This window comes from Heptranchias perlo, chromosome 10 (genome assembly GCF_035084215.1).
Source record: "Heptranchias perlo isolate sHepPer1 chromosome 10, sHepPer1.hap1, whole genome shotgun sequence".
Classification (NCBI taxonomy): domain Eukaryota; kingdom Metazoa; phylum Chordata; class Chondrichthyes; order Hexanchiformes; family Hexanchidae; genus Heptranchias; species Heptranchias perlo.
In genome coordinates this window covers 26,959,231-26,974,370 of record NC_090334.1, presented here as the reverse complement: position 1 = coordinate 26,974,370, position 15,140 = coordinate 26,959,231, and the positions used below count along the sequence as shown (strand labels likewise).

Genomic DNA, 15,140 nt, shown 5'->3' with positions numbered 1-15,140 from the left:
CCCCTCAGATAATGAAGCAGTCCGTGCCCGCATGCAGCAAGACCTGGACAACATCCAGGCTTGGGCTGATAAGTGGCAAGTAACATTCGCGCCAGACAAGTGCCAGGCAATGACCATCTCCAACAAGAGAGAGTCTAACCACCACCCCTTGACATTCAACAGCATTACCATCGCCGAATCCCCCACCATCAACATCCTGGGGGTCACCATTGACCAGAAACTTAACTGGAACAGCCATATAAATACTGTGGCTATAAGAGCAGGTCAGAGGCTGGGTATTCTGTGGCGAGTGACTCACCTCCTGGCTCCCCAAAGCCTTTCCACCATCTACAAGGCACAAGTCAGGAGTGTGATGGAATACTCTCCACTTGCCTGGATGAGTGCAGCTCCAACAACACTCACGAAGCTCGACACCATCCAGGACAAAGCATCCCGCTTGATTGACACCCCATCCACCACCCTAAACATTCGCTCCCGTCATCACCAGCGCACTGTGGCTGCAGTGTGCACCATCCACAGGATGCACTGCAGCAACTCGCCAAGGCTTCTTCGACAGCACCTCCCAAACCCACGATCTCTACCACCTAGAAGGACAAGGGCAGCAGGCGCATGGGAACAACACCACCTGCATGTTCTCCTCCAAGTCACACACCATCCCGACTTGGAAATATATCGCCGTTTCTTCAACGTCGCTGGGTCAAAATCCTGGAACTCCCTACCTAACAGCACTGTGGGAGAAACTTCACCACACGGACTGCAGCGGTTCAAGAAGGCGGCTCACCACCACCTTCTCAATTAGGGATGGGCAATAAATGCTGGCCTTGCCAGCGACACCCACATCCCATGAACGAATAAAAAAAAGTCATGGTTGCGGATAACTTTGATGTGGGATGCAGATTTTTTTTTAATGGGTCAGCATCGGTGAGCTATTTTTTGTGCTGTTGATGCTCCAGAATTCTTAAGGGCAGTAATGGTAAGAAAGTTGTCACTCTTACAGCTGATGCTTGCTGATTGTCAGAATCCATCTGTTTAATATTTTTTTTAACTACCAGGAGAGTAACTTTGGTTGGGTTGTTTTTTTTTACACAGATGGAAGAAATAATAAGCATACATTCTATGATGTTCTGGGCCACATATATCATATAATAAATTACATTACTAACTTTGCATCTAAGCAATGGAAATATATTCCATATTTATAAAGTATGAGGTAATCAGCTGCACAGACAATGATTACTTTCCTATAAGCCTCTCAATCCAGTACCTACCCCAGCCCCACCTCATGGCATAATTTATCATGAGTGCATTTCTTGTCTAAAAATAAGTGAAAAATTATTATTTAAAACAAAAATATAAATAAATGTTTGCAACAGTTCTGATCAAAATTTGGCTCAATATATATTGTTTTCTTGATTACAAATAATAGTGGCAAGGATGTCATGTTTTGATTATTCTCTTTGAAGGTAGGTTGCATTTTTGACTCAAATTTACATACTTCAAAATAAATAAGTGGAAAAAATGGATGTTTAGCCTGAATCTGCTCTATGTTTTAGGTTTTTACAATATTATAATATTTAAGTCGTCCCAGAACTAGATTACATTTCTAATGCAATGACTCACTGACGCTCTAAATATTTTTTTAAATTGAAATTCATAGCATTGCAGCGTTACTAATATTGCTCATCACTCTGTATAAAAATAAAATTGTTGGCACCAACATGCTCGGAAATGCACACATGTTTACTGTGTGAATTAAATCTAGCCTGCAGTTTAAAATCCTCCTCAAAACCTAGTTGATTAAATTAAATATGTATCTTTCACACATCACTCTGTAACACAGCCATGGTGCCACGGTATCTGCTTATGAATAACAGCTACAATTTAGCATTTGGAAGCTAAGAAAGCTATAGTACATCCTGGTAATTAATTGTATATAACTGATTTTGATAAGTAAAAGATAAAAACTCCATGTATACCAAACAGAGGACAGAAATATTGGGCTAGAAATTCGGCCGTGTAGCGCCTGTTGTGTAAGTGCCTAGTGGCCTCCTGAAATTCCAAAATGGTGTCCGGAATGCACGCGCACGCTTCTAGCGTGACGTGCGTCGCACACAATCTTGGTAAAGGGGTTCGCGCAGGCACAGATAACGAACGCCAGCTGCTCGTAAAGTAAGGAGAATATGCTTTAGATCAGTGTGCAATGCTGGTTTAAAGGGATAGACACTATTTTGGCACTTAACGCTGTAGCCAACACACTGTCTTAACCACAAACATCTGAACATGTCTTAGACGGCCTGGAAGAACCCCCCCAACTAGCGTTATTTAAAGGGACCATGCAGGTTAGTTGCTAGATTATTTTTTCCGTCTGCTGACGGAGTTGTACCTATTTTTGGAGATCTCCTATCCTTGAATACCAGGACTAGGGAACATAGCCTAACACTTAGAGTCAGGATTTGTTAGGAAACACTTCTACACACAAAGGGTGGGAGAAGTTTGGAACACTCTTCCACAAACAGTAGTTGGTGCTAGCTCACTTGTTAATTTTAAGTCTGGGCATCAAGGGATATGGGGCTAAGGCGAGTATATGAGGTTAGGTCACAGATCAACCATGATCTCATTGAATGGCGGAAAAGGCTCGAGGGGCCAAATGCCACTGTCACTTGCTGCCTCCTGTTATGCGCCACCTTCTCCTGCAAGAAAACGGGACGTGTGTCAGTGAGTGTCCTGCAGGGTGTTAGGTGATGTGCCTGTCATGGTTGAATAGCTGCTAGTGTGTGTGACTTGTGAGTTGTGGGTGTGCAGCTTGAAACAGTGGTAATGTATGAGGGTGAGGAGATGCATCTGATTGGAAGAGTTGAGTACTGATGGAAAGAGTTTGTTGTTAGGTGGTTGATGGGGGGTGTAGTGCGTGGAGCAGTGGATGCAACTAGTGGTGCAGTTGGTAGGAGATGCTGCTTGATAGTTGACCTCACTCATCTTGACCACTCGTGTTAAAGCATTGGACTTCTTCTTGCACTGCATCCATGTTTGTGGTGCTATCCGCCTAGCAATGACTTCGTCCCCTACCGTCTCTTGAGCATATGTCTGGACAGCCTCTTAACCCCCTGCGGATATAGGATCTGATCTCCGTTCAGACTCTGTGCAGATCTATATCTTATATTTTGCACTTATATATGGTGCAGGCTGCCTTTAAGAGGTGCAGGCTGCCTTTAAGAGGTGCAAGACTTGGGCCCCCCTGCGGGTGAGAAGTGCCGAAGCTGGAGAGAACGTCAAAGCTAGGGCTCCACGCTGCGCTTCAATCAGGTAAATGAGGTGGCAGCATGAATTGAACGTGCTGCCTGGGTCCAGACCACCAGGCGCAGGCTAATCGCACATCGCGATGCCTGTGCCGGGATTCGGGCCTTATCCAATGTAACCCCCATTGTGTTTGTTAAAAAGCAATCAGTATTGAAAGTGAAGCTTTGTAAATCAAGTTGTCAAATAATGACAATTGCTTATGTGCTAGTCTTGGCATTCACACTGTGAATATATTCCATTTACAAGCATTCAGTTGGAGAATCCCTGCTAGGTTTATAGGAATGTACACTACATGTACAGAAGTTATGGGAATACGATCTTAACAGTAATTATGTTTATCTCCTTTAGAAAGATTTACAGCACACATAAATAAAGATAAATTGAACAAACAGATTTAAAGGCAATATTAGTTTGCCTGGCAATACTAGAATAGCACTAAATGGATCACATGCCAAAGACAACACGGTGATGACGCAATAATCCCAGCAGGATTATTAATACCATGAATATGATCTCGAACTCACTTTTCATTTTGATGATGTTTATACCATATTTTACAGTACAAAAATAAAGTTCATAACTGTTAGTATCAGTTAGAGGCTTTTTTAATGAGTCAAAGAAAAAAATGATTTTTTTTTGTCAAGGAAGACACATTTTGCACTGACTCTCAGTAATTTTCATGGAAAGCAATTTATCAACAGTGTAATGGGCCCCGATACTTACGGCGGTGGGGGTGGGGTGGGGTTTAGCGGCCGGGAAACCCCGAAATATTGGTTTCCCGGAGGATCTGTTGAATTTAATGGCAGGATCTGATTTAAATTTTTTAATTCCGTTTCTCAGCCGCAGCCGGCCATTGAGAGGTTGACTGGCTATCGGATGGGTAGGCCTGCGGCACCAGGCTGCGGCCGGAAGGAGGGAGGGAGAGATCGCGGGTTGGGCATGGGGGTGGATGAGTCGGAGAATGCGGGTCGGACAACAGGGAGGTCAGAGATCATGGATTGGACATCGGGGGAGGGGGGGAGGCGGGGTCCGATCGCGGGGGTGGGGGGGGTTGCCGATCGCAGGGATGGAAGCAAGTAAGCTTGGTGGGCCAGGGGAAGTACTCCTGCTCCTCCTGGCCCACAAGCAGTGCTGGAAAGGCACTTACCTGCTCCTTCCAGCCATTCTCGCCTCCCTTCAGCCGCTGGGTTTCCCAACCTGGCCAGCCGGCATTAAATCTGAAAGAGCACTAAAGTGTGAGGCACGCAGCCTCATTAAAATATTTAAATGATTGGCCCACCTCCGGAGACCAGGTTTGTCTCCCACCCACCCCCCACCCCCCAACCCGCCTCCATTAAAACTGGAAGTGGGCGCGTTGGAGGCAGGTTGGGATCGGGTTTCCCAGTTTTTTATTTTTAACCCCTCCAACCGCCTCACCCCCTGCCCGTCTTGGGTGGGGGGGGGGGTTAAAATAACCTCCATACTTTTTTTTCCAACTAGTAATTTTAGAGTATTGAGTAAGATAAAGCTTTTGGGCCAAAGTAGATTTTGGCCATAAGAACAGAGTTTAATTTTGCCTTTTCACCATCTGCATCACACTAAACGATAATATAGTTAATATTTTTATAACTTTATGTAGCTAGAAAAATGATTGTAAATTTGTAGCTGTTAATTTATTAGCACTTCAAGAATGGGGAATCAGAATTGTTTCATCGGTAAAGTGATTAATAAGCCAATTAAAACATGCACGCAGGGACTGGGAAATCGGATATCCCATGATCTTTCTCAGCCCTCAATGGAAGACCCCATCTCACATATGATTTTACATATGGTTTTAACAAGCCATGAATTGGGGTGCAAGAGTCTAATTACGAATGTCACCTTTCTGCAAATGAAGGTGTGGAGCAGCTTTGTAAGGTTTCTCAATCTCCTGGCAGAGGTCCTGCCTTTACAAACTAGGTATTAAAGGTAAGTGCCTGCAAATTCTGCGGGGGGTTTTCTGATCTCCATCTGTAACTTCAGATAAAAAGTTGTTTCTGCTGTTTTGCTAGCAAAGGTGTCATCTGCTGTATCAGCCAAATAAGTGATTGACACATTGTTCTGCAGGGACAGCAGTTCCATATCATTTCCCACTGAATAATAATAAGAGCATGGCATGCCTGTCCAAATGAATCACATTGCTGGATTTCACAAAGTACAGGGGCAGGGAGGAGCCATTGATGCCATCCATGTGGCTATCTGGGCAGCAGGTTCCTCTTTCTCTTCTGGCAACATCAATTGGTCCTCCTCACCTATACATTATGACTCACCTGGTTCTACCTTTGCAAGGTCACTAATCCCATCCTCCAGGGTGCTGATGCTTGCAAAGACTGCTGAGGGGGATACATGGTGCTGTGTTTTCTAAGCCAAAGGCAACACTGCTCTTCAAGGTGTACAATCACTTAATAGGAACATCTGTTAGACTGGCTTGAAGGGCTTCCATTCCAGTACGGTGTCTGATAGTTTTGTGGTTGCGTGTAAGTGTTTGTTTGTTGTGAGGATACGTTCCGATTATTTAAATCTTTAAACCCCCCCCCCGCCGGCCTCCCCCCACCACAACCCTTTCCCGCCCGTCGTTTGGCGGGGGGGGGGCGGTGGTGTTAACATCGAGGCTATTGTGTCCAACAAAGGCTAAACTAAACAAACAAGCTATGTGAAACAAAGCTGACAGCCATAATGAAACAGAGCAAACATATAAAGTCCATTTTAATTCCTGGCGGGAAGCCAGCAGAAGTGGATAGTAATCCTATGGAGGGTCTTTGTTGGAGGTCTGGCAGATTTTAGCAGCTCGGCATCATTTGAATGCCACTAGTTAGCTACTTGTCCATTTCTGGTGGAGAGCAGCAGGTAGCTGGCAGGGGGAGAACGATGATTGGGCAGCCCAGAGGCCACCTGCCGGCACCAAGAGGCAGCTGCTGGCAGCAAGATAAGTCTGAGAGGGGGTTGGTGCAAGGGTCTCACAGCTGGGGAGCAAGCGAGCCCAAGGGAGCAGAGGCCCAAACCTTCCTTGTGAGTTCCAGAGGAGCACTCCCGCTCCTCCTAGCCCCATTACGGAAAGTTTTTAAAAAGTTTACGTTAGGGGGCCTCGCAGGCTTCCTGACAATTTTACCTGGTGAGGTGGTCACGGCGAAGCCCCACTCAGGAGCAGCTAAAAATGACATTGGGGTCCAATGTAGGTCAGAAAGGTAACAACAAGGAGATAAATCTAGCACTAGATAAAGCAGAATTGAAAAGAGAACCAGGATTCATCATGGGCAGCTATTAGGTTCAATAAGCATCTCCCATAAGGTAGTCTGATTGGATAAGTCCATAACAGAAAATGTCGCATCTGAATTATGGTCATAATTATAAGTGAAAATACTGGTCATATCACATGGCTGAAAATGACACAATATTTATAACATTTACAGAAAGCAATGAGCATTTTGCAGCTTTTATAGTTCAAAAACATCAGTTGAAGCTGTAGTCCAAATGTCATATGGACTATGGAAATGCGATTTGTATTTCTGTGATATTTCATCACACAACTTGCTAAAAAAAATTATGTGCATTGTACTTACCATTTTGAATAAATGCTTCCATTTTTTCTTTGAAAGGTTCAAGGTACTGCTCTGATGACTGCTGGCAAACAAGGCTTGTTTCTTTCTCACATGCTGAAAAATATATAAATCACCAAGAAAGTATTAGTTTTCAAAATACAATCATTTGTCAAGCTTACAATATTTACTCTAAATCTCACGAACAATTACTAAAGTATGTTCAACAAGAGTCCAAAAAATATCAAACCTGTGGCCAAATTAAGCAAAAATCCAAGTCATATTTAAAAGTGGGGGTCCTGCACTAAGATTTTGATTTATTGCTATGTCCACATTGATTACCTAATAATTTGCATTAACACAAAACTACTGCAACACAAATGTACCCAAAAAATTGATCACATGCCTCTAATTTTAGCAATGGTTACACTTGTAAACACTGAATGTTATTAGCAACCCTAATATTAGGTGAATAGTTCAAAGTCGATTATCCATAAGTGCAGCTATCAATCCAGTAAAATTCTTAATAATTTGAACAATCAGTAACTATCTAGGGTAGTTAAAGGAACCTCATCTTTATAGAACCACAGTAGTTTACAGCACAGATGGAGGCCATTTAGTCTATTTTGTCTGTGCCAGCTCTTTGCTAGGGCAATCTGAAACTATTGTTAATGCCCTCTTTGATGGCTGCTGAAGTGGAGGTGGTGCTACACGATATTGTTGTGAGAAGTGTTGTCCTCTGTGCCACTCCAGCTCAAAAGAAGTAGGACCAAGTTCCAGGTCACAGACTACTGAACGTGATTACTGAACGTAGCAACCCTATGCTGCAATGATAGCTGCAAGTGTCCTTGCAGCAGATGGCATAACTCTGCATCTGACTCTCTGATGACCCAAACCCTGTGAAACAGTTCACCACAGTTGCTGCCAGGTAGATGTGCCAGGGCCTGCAGACAGGGATGGTGGCATCTTGCTGCATGTAGTCAATCAAGGTATATTGGCTGTTGATCATGCTGACATGCCTTCTTTCATGCAGTACCACTGAAAGCATGACATACTGTGAATGGTGTCATTATTTCTTCTGTCCCAACTTTCTTTGGGACTATAAACCTCTGCATCCACTAATCATCTGGCAAGGTGAGGTACATTCACCTTTGTCTGCAAATATGGAGATGCAGGTAAATGCAGATGGGCACAGAGCACCTCTGATGCAGCCTGATTTGCATGGCATCCCTCCATTAGTACTCCTCTTCGTCTTCCAAACACCTAATTGGGGGATTCCTATTGTACAACCCATTGGTGGCAGTAATGATACTGGAGGAAAAATATTGGCACAAAGTGTCATGGGAACCTAAGAGCCAGCAGAAAAAAAAAGAAAACCAGCTAGGAAATGGCTGAAAGACCGCCTACTTCCACCCTGTAATATCATCCATCCCAGTCCCTGCCTCAGTCCATCTGTTGCTGAAGCCCTCATCCTAGCTTTTGTTACCTCCAGACTCGACTATTCCAATGCTCTCCTGGCCGGCCTCCCATCTTTCATCCTCCATAAACTTAATCTCATCCATAACTCGGCTGCCCGTATCCTATCTCGCACCATGTCCTGTTCAGCCATCACCCCTGTGCCACCATCCCTCTCAGTTGGCTCCCAGTACCCAAACACCTCGATTTTAAAATTCTCATCCTTGTGTTTAAATCCCTTCATGGTTGCTCCTCTCCTTATCTCTGTAACCTCCACCAGCCCTACAACCTTCCTCCAACTCTGAGTTCCTCCAACTCTGGCCTCTTATCCATCCTCCACTTCCTTCACTCCACCATTGGTGGCTGTGCCTTCAGCTGTCTAGGCTCTAAGCTTTAAAATTCCCTCTTTAAACCTCTCTATCTCTCCACCTCTCCTTCTGCCTTCAGGAACATCCTTAAAACCACCTCTTTGTCTAAGCTTTTGGTCACCTGTCCTAATGTCTCCTTCTTTGGCTCGGTGTCGATTTTTATCTGATTATGCTTCAGTGAAGCGCCTTGGGATGTTTTACTATGTTAAAGTTACTATATAAATGCAAGTTGTTGTTGTCATTGTTGTTGTACGATCTTCTGCATAATGAGCTGCACACAATATCTACGTCACAACTGCTCTTTCCATGACAGTGAAGAGTACCATAGCATGAAGCTTTCATGCTATCGGATCCTTCCAAACCACCTCATGAAATGTATGCCCCATCATGCAGTATGCTTTGTATACAGGGAACAACACTGTCATCATACATCCACATCTGCATTAGCAAACTGGGGAAAGGAGGGGTGTTCTGTGCTCTGCAGCATACATGCAGACATTTCACACAATGTATGATGCAGGTATGTGTTGTGGTTACTACCAAGAAGTCTTCTGATAATGCTGCCCCTTTAAGGTGAGAGTGAGATGAGTTAAGTGACTGTCTTGGCGTCAAGGCATCATCTGACCGAGTGAGACACCAAGGAGCTCTAGTAAAACTAAGGTCAATGGGGATTAGGGGGGAAACACAACAGCGACTCTAGTCATACCTGGCACAAAGGAAGATGGTTGCGGTTGTTGGAGGACAATTATCTCAATCCCAGGACATTGCTGCAGGAATTCCTCAGGGCAGCGTCCTAGGCCCAACTATCTGCAGCTGCCTGATCAATGACCTTCTCCCCCCATCGTAAGGTCAAAAAGTTCCCTGATGATTGCAGAGTGTTCAGCTCCATTCGCCATTCCTCAAATAATAAAGCAGTCCATTCCCATATGCAGCTTGACTGATAAGTGGCAAGTAACATTCGCACCACACAAGTGCCAGGCAACGATCATCTCCAACAAGAGAGAACCTAATCATCTCCGCTGGACATTCAATGACATTATCATCGTCAGGTCCCCCAACCATCAACATCCTGGAGGTCACCACTGATTAGAAAGTTAACTGGACCAACAACATAAATGTCATGGCTACTAGAGCAGGTCAGGGGCTAGTTAATCTGCAGCAGGTAGCTCACCTCCTGACTCCCCATAGCCTCTCCATCACCTACAAGGCACAAGTCAGGAGTGTGATGGAATAATCTCCAACTGCCTGGATGGGTGCAGCTGCAACAACACTCAAGCAGCTTGACACCGTCCAGGACAAAGCAATTCATTTTTATTTATTCGTTCATGGGATGTGGGCGTCGCTGGCAAGGCCAGCATTTATTGCCCATCCCTAATTGCCCTTGAGAAGGTGGTGGTGAGCCACCTTCCTGAACCGCTGCAGTCCGTGTAGTGAAGGTTCTCCCACAGTGCTGTTAGGTAGGGAGTTCCAGGATTTTGACCCAGCGACGATGAAGGAACGGCGATATATTTCCAAGTCAGGATGGTGTGTGACTTGGAGGGGAACGTGCAGGTGGTGGTGTTCCTATGCGCCTCATTTGATCGGTACCTCATCCACTAGCAGTAACATCCACCCTCTCCAGCATCAGCATACCGTGACTGAAGTGTGTATTATTTACAGGATGCACTGCAGCAACTTGCCAAGGTTCCTTTATCAGTACCTCCCAAACCCGCAACCTGCACCACCTAGAAGGACAAGGGCAGCAGCTGTATGGAAACACTATCATCTCCAAGTTCCTCTCCAAGTCACACACCATCCTTATTTGGACACAGATTTCTTGACAAATAGCACCAATCCTTCATCACTGCTGGGTCAAAATCATGCAACTCACTACCTAACAGCATTGTGAGAGCACTTCTACCACACAGAATGTAGAGGACTGCAAGAAGATGGCCCAGTACCAACTAGGGATGAGCAATAAATGCTGGCCTTGCCAGCGACGCCCACATCCCAAGAATGAATAAAAAGAAAGAAAAAAGCTGCTGCAGGCATTTAAAGCCTGCAGCAGCATGCTACATCCTGTCCCTAAACTGGCAAATTCCCAATCAGAGGCATTTCCAACGCGTTATTCAAATAAGGCTGATCCCAAAAGATACAGTGGGGTCAACAGTCACCACGCTGGGTGGATGAAAGTCCTGCTCACTTCATTTCTGTTGGGGATCATGCTTCTATGGGAAATTCAGGCCCCAAATTGAAACCTAGACAGTAGTACTGCCACTACAGTAGTGGGTCCTTACAGGCTTCACTGAAAACATGGTTTCCTTCAGCACCTTTAAAACTACCACCATTACATCTGAAACACTCTCTTCTAACACCATAACATTAATTTTTCTCACACCCAATAAACCAAAATCATAAAATGTTGAAATTATGCAGCTCCTGTCTTGTGTTGCTATCGCAACGAATAGATTTCACATCATGTTAGGCTTCTAAGGTATTTATGATTTCCCTTGTGTGCCTATCAGAATGAAGATGGTGCCTACCTCCTACAGAGCTGGTTTGGAATACCAGCGGCTGAGAATAATTAAAACAGCTATGTAGGACTACTGACACAATGCATCCTATGCATGTGGCTCCAGTATGACTACCTACACGCGGTTATTAAAGGTATACTAAAAATGCTCACATTTTCTTGCCTAACTTTCTAATTTTATTACAATCCAGAATTTAAAACTTCATAACCTTCAAAGTCAAGTGCTGAGTTAACTTTTTCCATGTGTTTATTTTTACAGGTAAATCAAACATCTACCAACCTGGATTGCATGAGGTTAGATTTTTTTTCCTTTTCTTTGCGTAAGTAAAACTATTAATAACATTCTAAAATAATTCTGTAAACAGCGTGGAGTCAAAGGTATTTTTAAAATAATTTCTGAGTGTAAGTTGCAGGTAATAAAAAATAGGCTAGCCTCACAAAAGTATTTTAATGTAAAGCGTGGTTAATCATGCAGTGCTATAGGAAATCCCAAAAGAATTCCCATCCTTAACACTTTGTACGGTGCTATTTAAGTGGCAGCGGTAACTAAGGAAAGTATTGGGGAAAAAATGCAAAAATGGTAGCCTACTCAGCAAACCAACTAATGTATGAAGCAAAATGTAGGAAAATGTAATTGCAAACAGAAAAAAAACCACAATAACTTCGGCAGACGATCCATGGACGCCACAGAGAAACACTGTTTATGCCATTTCTCCAGGGTTTCCATGGATCACTGCTGAAGTTACGATGGATGATCAGGAAAACCCCCGGAGCAGTTCAACGCCTCTGTTTCAAAAATGAAAATGTATTGACAATACCTTTCTTTTGAAACTTGCATTCAAAAAAGCTTTTTAAATGTGCCTTATTTACACATAATTAGGAAAACCAAACTTAATTAGTTATACACTGAGCAAAAAACAACTCAACATTTATACTCAGAAATATAAATACATTTTCTGTAAACAACAATGATTCATGATTTCAAAATATAAAAAGTTAACAAAAAAACCTGGTGCAATTACTGTCTTACTTTAAAAGAAAACTTTTAAAATTCATTTTTTAGCTTGTTTTTGGAAGCGCAGAAAGGTCAATTTTGCTGTCAATCAATGAAATGTCTAGAATTTTCCTCAGATGAAAGTGATAAAGAAAAAAAAAACTTCATGCTTTTCCACAATGCTGCAACAGTCAGGGTTCATATAGAGCAAGTGCTAGTACACAGTCTCTCTCCCTGAAGTAAAAATTAAGAACGTGATAATAGTTTGAATGTGAAACTTTGCCTGAATAAAGCAGTTAAAAGATCATTCTCTTGTTGGTTTACAAATGACTTAGAGAATGAAATAAACTCAGAAATCTTGTGACAGCATGAAGGATGAGAATTTTCAAGTTGTACACTGAGACAATCATCCTGATGCTTGCTGGGAAATTCAGCACTCTGCTCATTCAGATTGCAGCATCCATGGAATAATTTTAATGAAGGCATTAAAAGACAACTCTGGATAATTGCAATAATGCTATTGTGAACCATGCGACTATTTGGTGTTCATATTTTACTTAAAATCTTTTGGAACAATGAAAATTTTAGTTACTGTGATATTCTGCAGCCTGATCAAAAATTACATTTCACAATAAAATGTTTAAATGAATCCATTGGATTGTCTTTTGTATCTTTTAATACCCTTGCTAAAGTATTTGGTATTTGTTTCAAAGCCTTATTCTATAATAAATGTCTAGGCTTTGACTGGATAATTTTTCCCCAGAACAACTAAAGGCTGTTACCACCCACATCTGTGCATATCAATCATGTGTAAGCTGCAGAATTTCCCAACTTGCACCAGTAGATTTCTCTGAGTTGGTTAAAAAGGGTTTCTGTTCTCATCTTATGAGGATTTTTGAGTTTATTTGCTTTTTCTAAGATTTTGAAATACTAGAGATTGAATTCTAAAAAATTTAATTCAGGCAAGGTTCACAATTAAAATATTAGCAAGCATCTTTTATATTATGAACTGCTCCATTTTTACCTCACTGGCAATTAGGTAAGATTTCAGATTAACAGACCAGTGGTTTCTTTTGTTGACATTTAGAAGGCAAAATAATTTGGCTATTAGGACTGCATTTATTTCACTCAATAGAAAAGTCAAATAATATTTCAGTCTGTTTTTCGAAGTGATCTAATCCAAGCTGGAAGCTTGGATTTAAATTATTGGGCTCCTCCTGCTATCCATGTCAATCTTGGCAAACTCTTCCCCCCCCCCCACCCTACACTTTAGCATTTTATGCAGTCATTTTGTTTGTGGAATTTTATGATTATTAAAGGTTGTACAAGTTGGCTAACAAACTAAGTGCTTTATGGCAGGACCTTACCAGCAGGAACTAATTATCTATGGAGAAAAAGGTGGATAGGAGGTTCCTGATGGGCCAACGGTTATCGAGGCCAAGGGCAGTTTGGGCTGTCTTCCCAGATCTCAGTCAGACTTCAAAAGGAGAATGATTCAGGAGCATAGATCTCATGTGCAGGCAGTTGAGTCAGTTTCCATGCATATAGTACACTACATGCCTCAGCATTACATTTCAAGCTTCTCATAACATGCAGAACATACTGGAGTGACAGTCGAGGCAATTTCTATGGCAACATGGCACATTCAATGACATTATCATCGTCAGGTCCCCCAACCATCAACATCCTGGAGGTCACCACTGATTAGAAAGTTAACTGGACCAACAACATAAATGTCATGGCTACTAGAGCAGGTCAGGGGCTAGTTAATCTGCAGCAGGTAGCTCACCTCCTGACTCCCCATAGCCTCTCCATCACCTACAAGGCACAAGTCAGGAGTGTGATGGAATAATCTCCAACTGCCTGGATGGGTGCAGCTGCAACAACACTCAAGCAGCTTGACACCGTCCAGGACAAAGCAATTCATGGTTCTAAGAACATTGGTTGCTTCCAGAGTCATAGCTGCCACTGCTTCAACAGATGCTTTGAGGGTCATCCTGAATACAACACTTTCACCGGGCTTCCAAGACTTGTTACATAGGAACATAGGAACAGGAGTAGGCCATTCAGCCCCTCGTGCCTGCTCCGCCATTTGATAAGATCATGGCTGATCTGTGATCTAACTCCATAAACCTACCTTTGGCCCATATCCCTTAATACCTTTGGTTGCCAAAAAGCTATCTATCTCAGATTTAAATTTAGCAATTGAGCTAGTATCAATTGCCGTTTGCGGAAGAGAGTTCCAAACTTCTACCACCCTTTGTGTGTAGAAATGTTTTCTAATCTTGCTCCTGTCTTGGTCTGGCTCTAATTTTTAAACTGTGCCCCCTACTCCTAGAATCCCCAACCAGTGCAAATAGTTTCTCTCTATCCACCCTATTCATTCCCCTTAATATCTTATAAACTTCGATCAGATCACCCCTTAACCTTCTAAACTCTAGAGAATACAACCCCAATTTGTGTAATCTCTCCTCGTAACTTAACCCTTGAAGTCCGGGTATCATTCTAGTAAACCTACGCTGCACTCCCTCCAAGGCCAATATGTCCTTCCGAAGGTGCGGTGCCCAGAACTGCTCACAGTACTTCAGGTGCGGTCTAACCAGGGACTATGTGGTCTGTAATGACACCAACCAGTAGCATATTTGAGCTTGTGCTCTGCAACAGTGTGCTCAAGGAGTGGTAACTGATGTTGCTGCCTCTCATGATAGTGACAATGCATCTAATTCTTTAAAGACTCCTCCAATGACAGCACCTCAGGGGGTTTCAGACATGGTGCTGGCTTACCTTGACAATGTAAGAAAAAGCAACCAGAACAGGGTCCCTCAAGGACAGCAATTTCACTGAGACAATAGTCATCTCAGTCCTTGAAGGCTCCACAGGAATATCCCCAGCCACCCATCTCTCAAATTCAAATTACTTGGGCAGCATCTCGTAAAAATAATATATTAATAACTAGAACA

General features: G+C 43.0%; 1 protein-coding gene across 3 annotated transcripts in view; it reads right to left on the bottom strand.

Moving 5' to 3' along the window:
- Positions 1 to 15,140, bottom strand: part of fmn1 (formin 1) — a 449,066-nt gene that overhangs the window by 150,021 nt on the left and 283,905 nt on the right. For all 3 annotated transcript variants that reach the window (XM_067991364.1, XM_067991365.1, XM_067991366.1), the window contains one exon: positions 6,876 to 6,968. In XM_067991364.1, coding sequence (XP_067847465.1) covers positions 6,876 to 6,968 — 93 coding nt within the window. The remainder of the gene's footprint in view (positions 1 to 6,875; positions 6,969 to 15,140) is intronic.